Source organism: Chiloscyllium plagiosum, unplaced genomic scaffold (genome assembly GCF_004010195.1).
Source record: "Chiloscyllium plagiosum isolate BGI_BamShark_2017 unplaced genomic scaffold, ASM401019v2 scaf_54, whole genome shotgun sequence".
In the NCBI taxonomy this organism is placed as follows: Eukaryota; Metazoa; Chordata; class Chondrichthyes; order Orectolobiformes; family Hemiscylliidae; genus Chiloscyllium; species Chiloscyllium plagiosum.
This window is the reverse complement of record NW_025215379.1, coordinates 223,060-241,627: the sequence shown is the minus strand read 5'-3', so window position 1 is coordinate 241,627 and position 18,568 is coordinate 223,060. Positions and strand designations below refer to the sequence as shown.

Here is an 18,568-nt window from a genome sequence, read left to right as displayed (position 1 = left end):
TCAGCTTTTTTTTAAAGCTAAGTACACAATTATGATAGCATAAAACAGTAGGTGGAATGCAACTATGTTTTTGGCTAATGCACGATAAGATATAAGAAGTTGCACAAGTCCTCCCGGATCATAGGTCTGTGCTCTCATTAAACAGATGACTGGTGATTTAACCTGAGGGTCACAATCACCTCAAGTGATTGGAGAGATTGAGAAAGAGGGACATTCATGGTAACCTCAGCATGTAGGAATTGAACAAACCCTTTTGGCCTCACTCTGCATAATAAACCAGCCATCAAAGTTTACCAACTGTCCCAGACCCACCCCACCCCAATCAAATAAAATATGCAATGTATCAAACTTTATTCTGTCTCCAGTTCAATGAGAAAAAGTGTATTTACCAGCTAATAGTTTCTATCATGTTAAATTATGTTCAAACAGTTATTTTCTGATTCTGATAATTGTCCAGCTGTGAGCAACAGCTTCTACAAGAAGGTTACTAACTATGCTCTTGCATACAGATTGTACTGCTAAAGGACAAGAAGAAGGTTTTTACGATTGAGAACCTTGATTACGAACCAGAATGTGTAGCAATTCATCCTGGAGGAGTTACTGTGGCAGTGGGAGGAAATGTAAGATGTCTTTTTATTTTTAAAATGTTTAAGTGTACCATATTCAGAAAATATTTAATTTAGAATTGGAGTGATATACGTTTAGTACTGTTATTGATCAATCCAAACTCCCACAGAACATGTTAAGAAGCTGGCCTAGAACCTTTTTAAGTTATCTTATAGGTAAACGTAAGGCATTCCAGATTCAATTTGGTCAAATCGCTCATCTTTAAGCAAAACGCTTTGTTTGTACACTACAGTTAGGATACAGATAAAAAGAAAATAAGTGGCTTAACTGTAACTATCAAAATAATTAACAAAATAATGTACAACTAAGTTTAGTTAGTACAACTAACTAAACAAACTAAGTTAAAAATCACACAACACCAGGTTATAGTCCAACAGGTTTAATTGGAAGTACACTAGCTTTCGGAGCGACGCTCCTTCATCAGGTGATAGTGGGCTCAATCATAACACAGAATTTATAGCAAAAATTTACAGTGTGTTGTAACATCACACTGTAATTTACATCGCACTGTAAATTTTTGCTATAAATTCTGTTACGATCAAGCCCTCCACTATCACCTGATGAAGGAGCGTCACTCTGAAAGCTAGTGTGCTTCCAATTAAACCTGTTGGACTACAACCTGGTGTTGTGACTTTTAACTTTGTACACCCCAGTCCAACACCGGCATCTCCAAATCATGACTACCAACTAACATTTCTAATATAATAATATCCCATAAACACACCCTTGGCAAAGGCAAATTCAGCAAAATGGGTTGTCTCTCATGCAATTCTAGCAGCAGGCACAGGATGCCAGCTTTTAGCTGTAACAGAAGGAATAAGAGCTTCCACACCTAACTTCAAGACCCCAGCTACTGTGACAAGCTAAAACTAAAAATTCTGGCTCTGAGAGCTTGATCGCACCCATTCAGGCTGCTTCAATTGTTCCAACATTTAAAAAGTAAAAGGTCTCACTGGCTGTTTATTGGCTTTAGATAGACCGCCCTACATCTCCCTCTCTCAACCTTTCTCTGTTTAAAAAAAACTGGCAAAATACACGTTTTAAAGGCATAGTATCATCGCAGTACAGGTTCACCAGTTGCATCACCTGATGAAATTTAATATTGAAGTTTGCATTTTAATTTTCTGGGAAAGTTAACGTTTATTAAAATATTAAGCTTATGGTTGTGAAGTAATTTAATTTGCTGCAATTTGCTTGCATGATCGAATTGATCTTTCAAAACTATCAGCAAAATTGAAGCTAATCCTTAACTTGAAATTTAATTGAACAGCCACACATAAAATGATTTTCACTTATTTGTAAGTGTGCATCTGTTACAGAAAGTACATTATACAAAATGTAGTGAAATTTTCACAAGGTACAGGTTTGACATTTGGAAGTGCTACATGGTATTATTGCTGCTAAATATCAAAGTTTGTTGTTCTCAATTTTAACTTTGATTCATGTTTACCTTTATCATTAGGATTCCAAAGTGCATCTGTATTCTATTCAAGGTGCCACACTGCAAAAACACTCTGTTTTGTCTCCAAACCATTTGGGACCTGTGTCTGTTCTGTCTTATTCACCTGATGGTGGGAACCTTGCTGTTTCGTCTACAAATAAAGTCACAACAATATTTACAGTTGCAGATGACTACAAGGTAATCTTATTTCCTGTAATATGGTTAAAGGAGACTCTTCCCTTTTCAGTTATAATGTGTGAACAGGATTTTGCTTAACCCTTAGACTCAATTAAGTTCTGAATCTGATTGACTAGTTTTCTATGTGCAATCCAAAATTAGTTTAACATTTTTTCCTAGCTCCAGAATGGTCTACCTTAACCTTTTTTTAGTATTTTTAAGATTACATTTTAAATGCTCATCCTCAACCAGACTGTTTGAGAAACCTTCGTACCCTGTTTGACCTCCAACTGAATTCCAAACTTTCTGTTTAACTCCAGGCCTGACACATTACTCACCTCTTTGCATAATGTAACAGCACTACCACTGAAATTCCATTCTCTCATTGGTGACTTGTTGATTTTTCCATTTTTCTCATTTTTGCAAAATATTCAATCTGCAAACTCAATTGTGCATTTCTCACTGTCTGTCTTCTATCTGTTCCATATTCTCATAACAGCATTCCTACATCTCTCCCCCTTCTTCCCATTGTCCACCCCCACCCCCAAACCCGATACATCCAGTTCTGTGAAGACATCTCTTTATTATGTTTTTAATTGTGTAGTGAAATAGAAAAAGATTAAAAACAAGGATTGTGGAAGGTTTGCTGCACTTTGGAGAAAGTGAGGTATTGAAACCCATTGTAAGTTGTATTGTTTTGTTCAAGCAGTAGGGGAAGCTGTTTGTAGATGGGCCATCACCAGTGAATGTATGCAAAATGAGGTTTAGTTGGCAACAAGTAGCTGATTTGGTTTGGGCTATTGTGACTGATTTGATTGTGAATGCCAAAGGTCTTCAGTCTGATGCATATTTTTGATTTCTGAATGACTTGTGCAGATGAACAATAGTGAGATTCACTCAGACCTTTGGAATGGGATGTGGAGCCTCGTTTGCCCACCCCACCTCCCTTTCTCTCTGTGCCGCATCCCCACCCCTCACCCCGTGAAGATGTGACACAATCGGAGGCCAAAGATCACAAACTTGAACTTGGGGAAATGAACATATCGTTGAGTCTTGAGGACTGGTGGTATTAAACTGTTACTGGAGTGTGTTTTTACTCATCCATGCTGTTTTATGGTTTTTCAGAGGGGAATTAGATTTTTAACTAATTAAGTTTTATATTGACAGTTCATAGTTGTTATCTGTAATTAAATCTCTTTCTAATGAATACTGCTTTTGTTAAGTATAAAAGTTTGATCTGTGTTTCCAGTTAACATGGATCTACCCAACAGATAAATTGGGGACTTTACATTTTGGTGACATCCTTAAGATTAGTGGAACTTGATTTCCAGCCTACTAGCCCATTTATACCTCACTTTAAAATCATTTGTCGTTTAGCCCTAACTCTCTTTCCACCTTCAGCCTTAAATCCACACTTGTTCATTTTCTGACTCAGAGTCATAGAGATGTACAGCACGAAAACAGACCCTTTGGTCCAACTTGTCCATGACAACCAGATATCCCAACCTTATTTAGTCCCACCTGTCAGTGCCCAGCCCATATCCCTCCAAACCCTTCCTATTCATATACCCATCCAGATGATTTTTTAAATGTTGCAACTGTACCAGCTTCCGCCACTTTCTCTGGCAGCTCATTCCATACAAGTGCCACCCTTTGCATGAAAATGTTGCCCCTTGGGTCCCTTATCTTTCCCCTCTCTAAACCTAGTTCTGGACTCCACCTTCCCCAGGGAAGAGACTTTGTCTATTTATCCTATGTATGTCCCTCATGATTTTATAAACCTCTGTAAGATCATCCCTCATCCTCCAATGCTCCAGAGAAAACAGCCCTAGCCTATTTAGCCTCTCCCTATAGCTCAAATCCTCCAACCCTGGCAACATTCTTGTAAATCTTTTCTGAACCCTTTCAAGTTTCACAACATCTTTCTAATAGGAAGGAGACTAGAATTGCACGCAATATTCCAAAAGTGGCCTCAACAATGCAACATGACAGCCGCAACATGACCTCCCAATTCCTGTACTCTGACCAATAAAGGCAAGCATACCAAACTCCGTCTTCACTATCCTATCTACCTGCAACTCCACTTTCAAGGAGCTATGAAACCTGCACTTTGTTCAGCAACACTCCCTAGGACCTTACTAATAAGTGTATAAGTCCTGTTAAGATTTGCTTTCCCAAAATGCAGCACCTCGCATTTATCTGAATTAAACTCCATCTGCCACTTCTCAGCCCATTGGGCCATCTGATCAAGATCCTGTTGTAATCGGAGGTAACCTCCTTCACTGTCCACTACACCTCCAGTTTTGGTGTCATCTGCAAACTTACTAACTATACCTTTTATGCTCACATCCAATCTTCCACATATTCTTTCATTCCTTTTTTTTCCTGCCAGAGGTATTGGCTCCTTCATCCTTGCAATTTAGAATTTTCATCCTTCTTTCCACATGTTTAAAATCTTTCCAAAGCCAGTTATTTGATCACATGTTACTCATCTTAACACTCTCGCTTTGGCTTAATGTCCATTCCATTATCCATTTTTAACTTCTTTTTCTATCCTTCCTTTTTTCGTTCAGAACAGACCTTGCGACATAATTTCGACCTGTATTTTTAATATTGAAGAAATCTTGATGAAGTAATTCCCAAAGAATCTAAATTGTACTTTGTGGGCTTTCAGTAATATTCAATATGATTGTTCACATTTTTGATCAACTCATCTCATGATTTAAAGTAATGGAGGTTTTTTTTTCTCCCCAGCTGAAGTAAATCTTAAAACATAATTATTTAAGACCTTTGTAGCTCAACAGTACTTTATTATTTATTGTATGTCATGCTGTGGAATGTAGTGTTTGCTGAAATCCAGATTGGGCTTATTTTTAGAAAGAAAGATATTTCTAAGAATAAACAGATGGTCGCCAAGGGAATCTGTTTCTGCCATATCTGTAATCTTAGGTTTCATCCATGTTGTTTTACCACAAGTTGTTCAATGCAGATGTAAAATTTTGTAAAATAATGCTAAAAAGAGAGGTGGGGGGAGGTAGTGAAGTCTGCTCAGCGGCCCCATTCCTTAAAAGCAGTTTTTCTGAAATGTGTGGTCTAGGTTAGGCTTAGTTGATACCTGCTGGGTAGCCTTGGCGAAGAAGAGTCAAATGAATAATTTGAGGGTCGATAGCAATGGCACAACCATATTGTGATGACCGTTTGCAAGACTAGGTTGAGGAATGAACGTGGAGCAAAACACTTTTCCCAAATTTGGTTTCTGTTTAAAATCTTGTAGGAATGTCTGATAATGGAGATCTTAAGTAACGAATGCAGTGACTGATGTAACACTGTATTGCTGAGATCAAAGCAAATTAGATCTGCTTTGAATTCTCGAAGTCTTTTAAAAATTACTTCCTGCAATTATGGGATTAGGTCAAAGGGACTTGGCTGTTCCCAAATTGAGACTATGCTGTAGGTTCAGACATTGTATTGGTTGATATTTTGCATCTCCAGTAGATAAATCTTTCATCATAAAATACAAAATAGACCATTCACCCATCGAGTCTGCTGCAAGTCGAACTGATCATCTTCTTCATGCCATTTTCTTGTACTGCCTCTATATCCTTTCTATCTAGTAATCTATTAGAAAGAGTTTTTGTTGTTTTTAGTCATGTAAAAATATTCAAGATTTGTGTAGATGGGACTGTGTTGGAAGGAGATGAACTGTGTTTTAACAAAATTTGTGTTTTAATAGGAGACAGAGAGCTACTATGGGCATCACGCTAAAGTTCTCTGTTTAGCATGGTCTCCAGACAATCAACATTTTGCAACTGGTGGGATGGATGGATTAGTCTTCATCTGGACCCTGAAGGATATTCATAAAGTATTCAAACTACAAGGTATTTACAATTTGCTTTTAAGTGTGCCTTTTTAATGTCCATTCCATTATCCATTTTTAACTTCTTTTTCTATCCTTCCTTTGAATTGAGTTTCACTAGAGCATAATGGATTTTAGTGTCTTAGGTTGACCTGATAGAAGTTGAGGTACGGACAGATTGATAGTTGTCTTTTTCATGGAATGGGGGATTTCAAGACTGGCGACACTTTTTTTTTTATGGTGAGAGATTTAAAAAAAAGACATGAGGCAAATGTTTTTAAGAATGTTCACATGTGAATTGAACGTCCTGAGGAAGTGGTGGATCTCGGTACAATTACAATGTTTAAAAGACTTTTGGATAAGTACATGAATAGGAAAGGTTAGGAGAGCTATGGGTCAGGAGCAGGAAAGTAGAACTAGTTTAGTTTGGGATTATGCTCTGCATGGAGTAGTTGGACTGAAGGGTCTGTTTCCGTGCTGTCTAAGTGTTAATGCTTTTTGCATTTTTCCCACCTATTGCCTCTCATTGATCATACTAAGAAAGGATGTAACATTGGCTGCATTTGTAACAATGATTTTAGCTCCAACTTGAAGAAAGCCTTTGATACAATCCTCAGTGTTTGTTTCTGCTTCTCTCACCAACCATGATTCTGGCCTCTGAGCAAATGCATATTGATACTATAAGTGATCGTAGTGATGAACTGGGATGAGACTTCCAGAACTTCCAATCCAAGATATTACGATGATCAACTAAGCAACAGCTGATCAGTCTTAGCTGTTCTCAAATGATTGTATTACCCTGATGACAAAGGAACTTATTTATGTAAAATATTTGAAATTGTTAACTGTTGACTAACTAAGCATTTCAGCTTAAGGTTGTTCTTTTTTAAGTAAAGTAGATATTCTGTGCTGTGCAGGATCAAATGTATTTTCCCACCACAAAGAACACCTGTAAAATATGAATTTTCACAGGAACTCTAGTTCATTGGCAGAAAAACAAGATTTTGAAGGAAATGTATATCCTCAATTTTTACAAAACAAGACTTTGCATTGTTGTGTACTTAGACTAACATTGGCAGATGCTGTAATACCCAAGGCTGGTGACAAACACTTCTGCTACTTCTACAGGTCACAACACCAACTAAAGCTTTCCCCAGTTAGTGACAGGCAATTTAAATGACTTAACTATATCAATGTTTAAATTTAAAAATATCCATTGACGACTTCAATAAACATAACAATTGGTTTATTATCAAAACAAAGTTTCACAAAAGATGCAATAATTGATTAACTTATATAGGTGGTAATATGGAAGCCTTAACATTATTTCTTCCTAAATAAGGAGAAAGTGAAGACTACAGATGCTGGAAATCAGAGTCAAAAGTGTGGTGCTGGAAAAGCCAGAAGTTCAGGCAGCATCCAAGGAGCAGAAGACATTTCAAGCATAAGCTCTTCATCAACAATGTCTTCGTTCCTGATGAAGTGCTTATACTCGAAACATCGACTCTCCTGCTTCTCGGATGCTGCCTGACCTGTGCTTTTCCAGCACCACACTTGTAACCCAGTGCATGCACACCCTTCAGGAAAAGAGAAAAAATTGCTGGATGTAGGTTTGCTCGCTGAGCTGGAAGGTTCATTTCCAGACGTTTCGTCACCCTACTAAGTAACCTCTTCAGTGGGCCTCCGGGCTTTGCCAGGTGGTCCACTGAAGATGTTACCTAGTATGGTGTCGAAACGTCTGAAAATGAACCTTCCAGCTCAGAAAGCAAACCTACAGCCAGAACCTCAATCTGAGCTACAAATCTTCTCAAACCTCGCTTAAAAAAATTTTCTCCAGAGGTTCACGTTATTAAAAGTAAAAATTGGCCATTGTGCTTATTCTTGCTTTGTCCTAGCACAAGTTAGTAACTATGCACTGTTGTGTCTGAAGTCTTTGCAGACCCAGCTTGCTTAGGAAGTACAACATTGAAAAGTTATTTCAATGTACAGATTAATAGGAATAAATAAGTTTCACCCTGAACTCGACGAGAGTTCTCTCCAGAAAGATCGTAGATTATCTGGGCTCCCTTTCCTAACCAACTGCTTGCTTCTCCCCAACAAATACAGATGTAAAAGTACTGCATTGTTCAAACAGACATCCTTCTGTGATCTACAACAGGCCAAATGGATGTTAGTAATTGCATTATTTCTAAAAAGCTTTGTTTATATTAAAATAAAAAAAGCAATGCCTTTCATCGACCACTTTTAAAAGAACTGTTCCTAGTATTCCCATAAAACGAGAAAGAAATCTATTTTTCCAAGCTCTATTTTTCTTCAGACCTCTAAGAAAAATTAAACATGAAGCATTTTTGTAACAGTGTTCACATGAAAAAGTTTGTTAAACTCAGAATAGTGGAGATTAAAAGAAAATCTTGATTAGAACTTACCATTTTAACTGAAAGCTAGACAGCAGGGCCCTGATTCAATTCCTGTCATGGCAGACAGTAGAATTTGAATTCAGTAAATATCTAGAGTCTAATGATGACCATGACATATAGTCAATTGTTACAGAAACTCTTCTGGGTCGCTAATGGCCTTTTAACTGCCATCCTTACCTGGTCTGGTCTACATGTGACTCCAGACCCACAACAATGTGGTTGATATTTGACTGCCCTCTGGGTAGGGATGGGCAATAAATGTTGACTTAGCTAGTGACACCAATATCACATCCATGAAGTTAGAATAAAACAATTAGTCCTTACCTCTAGTGTAACTTATTTTTAGCAACCATTCATTATCTATGAAGTTTTGTAGTCTGATCACTTGTATTTGAGTTAATGATTCGGGTTTAGAAAAGAAAAAACATATCTGTATTGAAAATTATGCTAAAATAGGACCAAGTTCTGTGAATGTAACGTTTTTATTCAAGACGCTGAGAAGGTTAAACCTTATCACATCAGTGGAAAGTGAGGACTGCAGATGCTGGATGCTGCCTGACCTGCTGCGCTTTTCCAACAACACATTTTCAGCGCTTATCACATCAGTGCCAATCATGTGGAATTAACCAGACTAGTAAAAAGGATCAGAGAACTTAAATGAATTATGCTCAAACCATTTGCTTGAGTTGTGCAGACGTCCATGTTGCTTCACCTTTTTCTTGAATTGGACTCTGCTTATGCAACTGCCTAAGCTTTCGCTCTAATTTTGAAACATTCTTCAAACTTGATTCATATTTGTAGGGCTATATGTAGACTTTAAAAGATTTGCATTTGGAAGTTATTTTAATATGTCAAAATTCTGCACCAATAAAACTATTAAATGATTCAATATTTTTATTCACTTGCAGTAACTTTAAATCAGGTCATGCTTATGTGGGGAAGTTGTTGGGGGTGATGAGAGTTGCAGTAAAATTTAGAGATCACCCTTCTAAGACAAAGATACAGAGAAATTGTTTTTGAAGCTGATGAGAACTTTAGAACTATGCCTCAGAAGGCATGGAAATAGAGAGTCATTGAATATTTTTAAGATGAAAGTAGGTAGATTTGTTTTTTGTTAGGCAAGAGATTCAAAGATTATTGGTCGATAGGAATTTAGAACACAAACCGATCAGCCATGATCATATTAAAGGGCAGAGCAGGCTTGAGGGACCAAATGGTCGTCATTATGCTGCTAATTATATTCTTGGCTCTAACTGGATGCCCTTTTATTAAAAGTTTTCATTTTTTGATAAACTGATTTGAATATAGTCAAATATTTTAGATAATAAAGGACTGCTATTTTGTCTGTTCCTTGATATTACGTTTGTAACTGTAGATATTTTTGCAGAAGCTTGAATTACAAACAAACAGTTCATTCATTTCAAGTGCATTTTGAGTGGAAACAATCCTTTTATCTAATGGTACCTGGTGATACCCTCAGACAGTTAATAGCATTATGCCAACATGTACATTTTGAACATTTGTCAGATCAGTGACCTTTTCTAAATTTGGCTCCATCATGAAGTTATACTAGTAATGTTAATTAATAAAGCAATTGTTAAATTCACACATACTGAAGTAGGACTAGAAATTTCTGTATAATAATGAGGACTATGGTGCATAATTCATGCTTTCTTACAAGGCTGTCTAATATTGTGTAAACTTAAGTATAACCTTTTTTCCTTTAGAATGTCATCGGTTGTATCACATAAGCGGTATCGCTTGGCTGGATGAACATACCCTGGTGACAACATCCCATGATGCCAGTGTGAAGCAGTGGACCATCACTTACAACTGAACAAGAATTGCTGTTTTTGGGGAGGGCATGTAGGATTTCAGGGACTAGGGTGCTGCTGTAGAAAATTAGCATTGAGCAGAAAATTTCTTTATTGCCCATTGGGCCCCATATCACAATCCTAGTTCACCTTGAGTGTTCATATCGAAGATACTGTGTTTGGAAAGCTTTAGCAGAAAATAAATTGCACGTGAAAAGCACTTGTTAACCTAATCTCTGGAGCTTTACCCTTGTTTGTTCAACATTCCAGAGGCAACAGCCTTATTTCTATTCATATAAAGCCCCATATGCAGTTTTTTTTTGTTTAAGTCCAGATATATGAAGTTGTGTTGAGTTGAATCAAGAGACACTCAACTACAGCTACAGAATATTTCTGTACAGTAACAAAAATTCTTAATTGTGATCTGAATTGATGTAAGTGCAGCTACTGTATATTGTACATGTTATTACTTTGCTTTAGAAATCTGTACTGCACAATTCTTGCCTCCAGTTTTCTCCAGATGATCAAAAAAAACCTAATAAATTTTTAATGCTATAAACGTTAAGCTATGCGTAATCAATTTGTAAGTGTAGTCTACAGTTTTTATTCCGTAGGTCCAATTGATAAACGGTGAAGCAAGTGAGTGCAAGATGAGACTGTTCAGGTCGGATCAATTTTGTTGTCCCCTGAGGGCGGCTTGTGAGATTTTCTTGAAGGCTATTTTTTGATTCTTGCTGGCTTTATTAAATGGTGCATCGTGCTGTAACATTGCTATCCAGCATTTATGTTGAATTTTTTTTTCCAGGTTTTCTCCTTCAGAAAGAGAGCGCAATTGCCAAACATTGTATACACAAAAATGTATTAAATCTTTTAACTTGAAAGCCATAAATAAGATGTTTTGTTAATCTTATTTTAAATAAATCTGTCACACACTGACACATGTTGACCTCTACCCAATTCCCTTTCTCCTTCCCTTTCGGTTGGCATGGAATTCATTGTCACAACATTCCATCCACCTCCACTCTGAACCTAAGGCCCAGCGCAGTATTAGGTGGCATGTCAAAAAAAATCAGGTATCTTTCATACTTGATGGACAAATTAATGTTGGTCATGTACAAGTTTCAATTTAGAGCAAAGCATTATTTGAGTGTTCAGGCTTAAGATCGTATTTAAAGCTGCAGTCCAAAAGGGTCACGAAAGCAGAGTTGTTGTCATCTCATGGATGAAACTAAATATAGTTCAATTATAGCAAAGTCTTGCATATTTAATACACATTCTTTTAAGGTGACTCATGCTAATGTGTCAAAAGTAGGAAACAAATCAGTGCAATCATATCCTTCAGGTCTTGAGAATAAAATCAAAGCAGCATTAGTTCAAAAGACGGTAAGATAGCCTGCAGCACCACAGGTCAATTTCCCCCAACACCAACCTGATGGGCTGAAACACAAGCTCAATTTACACAAACTCCTTTTCTTACACAGCAGAAACTCTAAGCCTAGCACAAACTATACCTCTCCACCCAGATGAAGCTCGGTGTCCATTCCTAATGGATACTCACTGTGCTCAAGCTTGCTTTATCACAGCTTCCCTTGGAGTCTGCTCAATCCTTATTTAAACACTGCTTCGTGCTGAAGCATTGGCTAAAATAACTTCACCAGTCATCTGTTCCCTTCCTCCTGCCTTTGTTGTTCTTCTAATCATAGATTTTCTCTTCTGCTCTTGTAATCACAAATTCCTTTTGTCCTGCTCATGCTGTTGAAGATCCAGTCTATAATTGGAGAAGAAGCTCCTCTCCTGTGCCGAGATGTTGGTCTTTACTAATTGGCCACTTCGGTGATGGAATTTTCCCAAGTGTTTTGGGGATTTGGAGGCAAATTAGTTTGCTGTCTCTGTTTTGAGTGTTGATACAGTTTTTGAACGCAATACTTGTGTGGAACAAAAGGTTCAGTTCATCTTGATTTCTGGCAGCAAAAAAATTATTAATACACTCAGTAGTGAATAAGTAGCCACACACACACAATAAGGGAAGAAACGGGTGGCTTTTTAAACTTACTTGAGCCTGGAAAAATTGCCATTGAGAGCATCCTTTTGGACATAAAGGGAGAGATGATGGCCTACTGTTATTCCAGAGTAATGTTCTGGGGACCTTGGTTCAAATCCTGTCATAGCAGATGGTGAAATTCAATTTTTTTTAAATCTGGAATTAAGAGTATAATTATTACCAAAAAATCCATTGTATTTCTGTCAGAAAAACCAATCTGGTCCTTTAGGCAAGGAAATCTGCCATCCTTACCTGGTCTGGCCGACATGTGACACCAAATCCACAGCAATGTGGTTGACTCTTAATTGTCCTCATCCTGTGAATGAATTTTAATTAATTATTTGTATGTGTTTTTTTAAAAACATTTCTTGCGATTTATATATATGTAAATATGCAATGATAGATAAATATTAGAATTAATTGATTGTATCTTCTGCTAAACTGGTTATGGCTGAGGGGAGAAAATTATATTTGTGGGCCTATTGTGAGGCCTTGAGCCAAATGGGGGCTGAACAGAGGTTAATGCCAATTCAACATTATTATAATAAGCATTGCATAGAAGGAAACATGATCTAAATCTTGCTATCAGATCTTGTGGCCTGATATCATTACATATTTCCTTAAGATGACGCTCAGATATTGTTAGATTTATAATTATTGGATGTCTCTCTCACACGATGAATGTTTTCCATGAATATGAAGATAGCTGATGAGGCTAATTCAGAATTTCTGGGCACTATAGCGCATATTACATTTGTTGTGGAATATTTACTTGCATATTATAATCAGGATTTAGCTTGTTCTTCTCATTCTTTCATTTTAACACTATAAGACGTAGGAACAGAAGTGTTATTCAGCTCCATCGAGTCAGCTCTGACACTCTATGATATCACGGTTGACCTGATAGTCCTCAACTCCACTTACCTACCTTACCCTCAGAGTCCTTGACTCCCTCACTAAAAACCTGTTTCTCTCCTCCTTGAATATATTTTGATTGAGCTTTGATGGCTTTCTATAGTAAATCATTCCACAGATCATAATCCCAAGAAAAATAAGTTCCTCTTGTGTGTCTATCTAAAATGGGTGACCGCTGGCTCTAAGATTATGGCTGCTGGTCTTAGGTTCTCCCACAAGGGGAAAGAAGCTTTCCAAACTACCCTGTCAAGTCCTGTAAGAATCTCGTATGTTTCAATATGGTCACCTCTTATTCGTCTAATAAGTACAAGCTCAACCTCAAAGGAAATTCTTTCTTCCCCCCACCCCCTTTCTCTTCTCTTACTCGTTTTCCCCCTTCTCTCTCTCACCCCTTTCTTTCCCCCCCACCAAATACCTGGGATCAGCCACATGAACCTTCTCTGGTACCAGTATATATTTCCTTAGATAAGAGAACCAAAACTTACTGTGTTCCAGTTGTCTGATTTGTGCCTTGTATATTTTGCCATATACTGAGTTCTATAAAGGTTAGTCATCGTTAGGAAGCCAGAGGAAACACCACAAGCTTTTCTAAATGAATGCAATATCTCCACCATCGGGGGGCATATTGCTTGTCCTAGAGTGTGCAAACTAGCTAAGCGGCATCTGTGAACATATAAAACACCTTGAGCATCACCAAGTAGAACACAAGTAGCAGGAAGAGTGTGCAGAATCCAGAGCATCACAGTGACCTGCCTCATCAAACACCATGTGCCCCACTTGGGACAAAATCTGTGGCTCCAGAATTGGATTCTTCAACACAATGGATCACCACTCATGCCCCCCTACGACAGAGTGGAAGCAAATCATCCTCGACTCTCCGGAACTGCTAATGAAGAAGTATCCTTTTAGCAAGACTTCCCCACTTATAGCTTTCATTCCCTTTGAAATAAAGGAAACCATTCCATTTATCTTACCTTTTACTTATTAAACTTGGATGTTAGTTTTTTTTCGTGTTTCTTGCATGAGGCCTGCCAAATCCCTTTGTGTGATTGCTTTCTGCAGTGTTTCCCCATTTTAAAAATATTCAACTTTCATTCCTCCTGTCAATGTGCATACCATACATGCATCCTATATCCCTGCAGTTTTACATTTCCTAACTAATTTCCAAAACACGTCAATACTATGCTCTTCCATTTTCGGTAAGAAAATAACCAGTGCATTTCAAGAATTGGCTGCATAATTTTGACTGAAGGCAGAATATAACTTTCTGATGTAACAACTCTGGGTTTTGCAGAAATTATTTGCATATCTGAATACAACAAAAAAAATTGCTTTGTGCCAGAACATGTGTGATCCAAGCAATACGTTCTGGTGGGATGAAATAATGGAAGTGTTCTAATTAGACATATCGATTAAACCTGAAGACAACGAATCATCTTGAAATTTTGTGAAAATGAGACATCATCAATCCTTGATATTCTTCAAACAATTTCATTGCTAGTATTGTGTTAGCTATTCCGATCAGATATGGGGCAGGTATCACCAATTGTTTATGATTCCTGATGTGATGCTCCAAACTGTAAAGCTCCCAGGTGAGGTGAGAGGTACTTCTTTCTTCACCCAGCACATTGGTTGATTGCAACAAGGTTTTCTTGTGGATTAATCATACAGCACATCTGCAGATGGATTACTAATGATAAGAGACCAAAAGGATGAAAGTTATAATTTAAAAAAAAACTCACATACAAATCAATTGAATTACACAGAAGGTGACCAATGTTTTGATGCAGTTTCATCAAAAGTTAATCAAGACAGATGAGAAAAGGATGATATCGGTAGCATGCCAACAGGTTAACATCTTCCTGGATCTAAGTGTTCAGGAAGTTTCCGTACGACAATCACATTGCAAAGCCAACTGATAAGTAGTTAAATAAGTCTTCAACATACAAGAAATCAGACTGGACTTTGCCTGATGTCTTTCTTGATGTACGAATACCACAACACCCAGCCACAGGTTCACTAATGTTAACGATACCTTCTGTCAGAGAGTCATAGAGATGTACAGCACAGAAACAGATCCTTTGATCCAACCCGTCCATGCCGACCAGATATCCCAACCCAATCTAGTCCCACCTGCCAGCACCCGGCCCATATCCCTCCAAACCCTTCCTATTCATATACCCATCCAAATGCCTCTTAAATGTTGCAATTGTACCAGCCTCCACCATTTCCTCTGGCAGCTCATTCTATACACATACCCTCTGTGAAAAAGTTGCCCCTTAGGTCTCTTTTATATCTTTTTCCCCCCTCACCCTAAACCTTGGCCCACTAGTTCTGCACTCACCAACTCCAGGGAAAAGACTTTGACTATTTATCCTATCCATGGCCCTCATGATTTTGTAAACCTCTATGAGATCACCCCTCAACCTCAGATGCTCCAGGGATAACAGTCCCAGCCTGTACAGCCTCTCCCTATAGCTCAAATTCTCCAACTCTGGCAACAACCTTGTAAATCTTTTCTGAACCATTTCAAGTTTCACAACATCTTACCAATAGGAAAGAGACCAGAATTGCACGCAATATTCCAACAGTGGCCTAACCAATGTCCTGTACAGCTGCAACATGACCTCCCAACTCCTGTGCTAAATACTCTGACCAATAGAAGAAAGCATACCAAACACCTTCTTCACTATCCTGACTACCTGTGACTCCACTTTCAAGGAGCTATGAACCTGCACTCCAAATTCTCTTTGTTCAGCAACACTCCCTAGGACCTTACCATTAACTGTATAAGTCCTGCTAAGATTTGCTTTCCCAAAATGCAGCACCTCGCATTTATCTGAATTAACCTCCATCTGCACATCTGGTCAAGATGCTGTTGTAATCTGGGGTAACCTTCTTCACTGTCCACTACACCTCCAATTTTGGTGTCATCTGCAAACTTACTAACTGTACCTCTTATGCTCGCATCCAAATCATTTAAGTAAATAACAAAAAATAGAGGGCCCAGCACCGATCCTTGTGGCACTCCACTGGTCACAGGCGTCCAGTCTGAAAAACAACCCTCCACCACCATCCTCTATCTTCTACCTTTGACCCAGTTCTGTATCCAAATAGCTAGTTCTCTCTGTATTCCATGAGATCTAACCTTGCTAACTAGTCACCCAGGGGGAGCCTTGTCAAATGCCTTACTGAAGTCCATATAGATCACATCTACCGCTCTGCCCTCATCTTCTTTGTTACTTCTTCAAAAAACTCAATCAAGTTTGCGAGACCATGATTTCCCACGCACAAAGCCATGTTGACTATCCCGAATCAGTCCTTGCCTTTCCAAATACATGTACATCCTGTTCCTCAGGATTCCCTCCAACAACTTGCCCACCACCGAGGTCAGGCTCACTGATCTGTAGTTCCCTGGCTTGTCCTTACCACCCTTCTTAAACAGTGGCACCACGTTTGCCAACCTCCAGTCTTCCACACCTCACCTGTGACTATTGATGATACAAATATCTCAGCAAGAGGCCCAGCAATCACCTCTCTAGCTTCCCACAGAGTTCTCGGGTACACCTGATCAGGTCCTGGGGATATATCCACCTTTGTGCATTTCAAGACATCCAGCACTTCCTCCTCTGTAATATGGACATTTTGCAAGGTGTCACTATCTTTTCCCTACATTCTATATCTTCCATATCCTTTTCCACAATAAATACTGATGCAAAATACTTGTTTAGTATCTCTCCCATTTTCTGCAGCTCCACACAAAGGCCACCTTACTGATCTTTAAGGGGCCTTATTCTCTCCCTAGTTACCCTTTTGTCCTTAATGTTTTTGTAAAAACACTTTGGATTCTCCTTAATTCTATTTGCCAAAGCTATCTCATGTCCCCGTTTTGCCCTCCTGATTTCCCTCTTAAGTATACTCCTACGGTCTTTATACTCTTCTAAGGATTCACTCGATCTATCCTGTCTATACCTGACATACGCTTCCTTCTTTCTCTTAACCAAAACCTCAATTTCTTTAGTCATCCAGCATTCACTATACCTACCAGCCTTCCCTTTTACCCTAACAGGAATATACCTTCTCTGGATTCTCCTTATCTCATTCCTGAAGGCTTCCCATTTTCAGCCGTACTTTTACCTGCGAACATCTGCCTCCAATCAGCTTTTGAAAGTTCTTGCCTAATACCGTCAAAATTAGCCAAAAATGTGAATCCTTCTCCCATGCACCAGCTCTTCAGCCATGCATTCTTCTGCTCTATCCTCCTATTCCTGCCCTCACTAGCTCGTAACACTGGGAGTAATCCAGATGTTACTACTTTTGAGGCCCTCCTTTTTAAATTCCTGCCTAACTCTCTGTAATCTCCCTTCAGAATCTCAACCTTTTCCCTTCCTATATCGTTGGTTCTAATGTGGACAATGACCTCTTGCTGGCCCCTCTCCCCCTTGAGAACATTCTGCACACTCTCTGAGACATCCTTGATCCTGGCATCAGGGAAGCAACACACTATTCTGATTTTTCGTTGCTGGCCACAGAAAAGTCTGTCTACCTCAGAATAGACTATCCCCTAACACAATTGATCTCTTGGAACCCGACGTATCCTTCATTGCATTAGAGTCAGTCTCAATACCAGAATCTTGGCTGTTCATGCTACGTTCCCCTGAGAATCCATCACCCCCTATATTTTTGAAAACAGCATATGTGTTTGAAATGAGTATAGCCACAGAACACACCAGCATTAGGTACCTACCTCTCTTACCTTTCCTGGAGTTAACCCATTTATGTGACTGTGTCTGAGACTTTCCCCCCTTCCTTTATCTGTCATCCATCATATACTGTTGCTGTTGCAAGTTCCTCATTGCTTCTAACTGTCTGTCCAACCGATCCATTCAATCTGATAAGATTCGCAACCAACAGCATTTATTGCAGATATAATCCACAGTAACCCATAAAATCTCTTTAATCTCCCACATCTGATAAGAAGCACATATAAGAGTATTACGTACAGGAGTTGGGAGGTCATGTTGCGGCTGCACAGGACATTGGTTGGACTACTATTGGAATATTGCGTGCAATTCTGCTCTCCTTCCTATCGGAAAGATTATGAAACTTGCAAGGGTTCAGAAAACATTTACAAGGATGTTGCCAGGGTTGGAAGAGTTGAGGTATAGGGAGAGGCTGAACAGGCTGGGGCTGTTTTCCCTGGACCGTCAGAGGCTAGGCTGGGGCTGTTTTCCCTGGACCGTCAGAGGCTGAGGGGTGACCTTATAGAGGTTTACAAAA

At 38.7% G+C, this 18,568-nt stretch overlaps 1 protein-coding gene across 1 annotated transcript in view; it reads left to right on the top strand.

Annotated features, from left to right (window-relative positions):
• wdr1 (WD repeat domain 1) overlaps positions 1–11,221 on the top strand; it is a gene marked incomplete at its 5' end in the record, with an annotated part of 42,367 nt that extends 31,146 nt beyond the window's left edge. The window contains 4 exons of the mRNA XM_043686859.1: positions 510–620; positions 2,090–2,266; positions 5,979–6,123; positions 10,246–11,221. Of these exons, the coding sequence (XP_043542794.1) occupies positions 510–620; positions 2,090–2,266; positions 5,979–6,123; positions 10,246–10,355 (543 nt within the window). The remainder of the gene's footprint in view (positions 1–509; positions 621–2,089; positions 2,267–5,978; positions 6,124–10,245) is intronic.
• Positions 11,222–18,568: the final 7,347 nt, after the last annotated feature.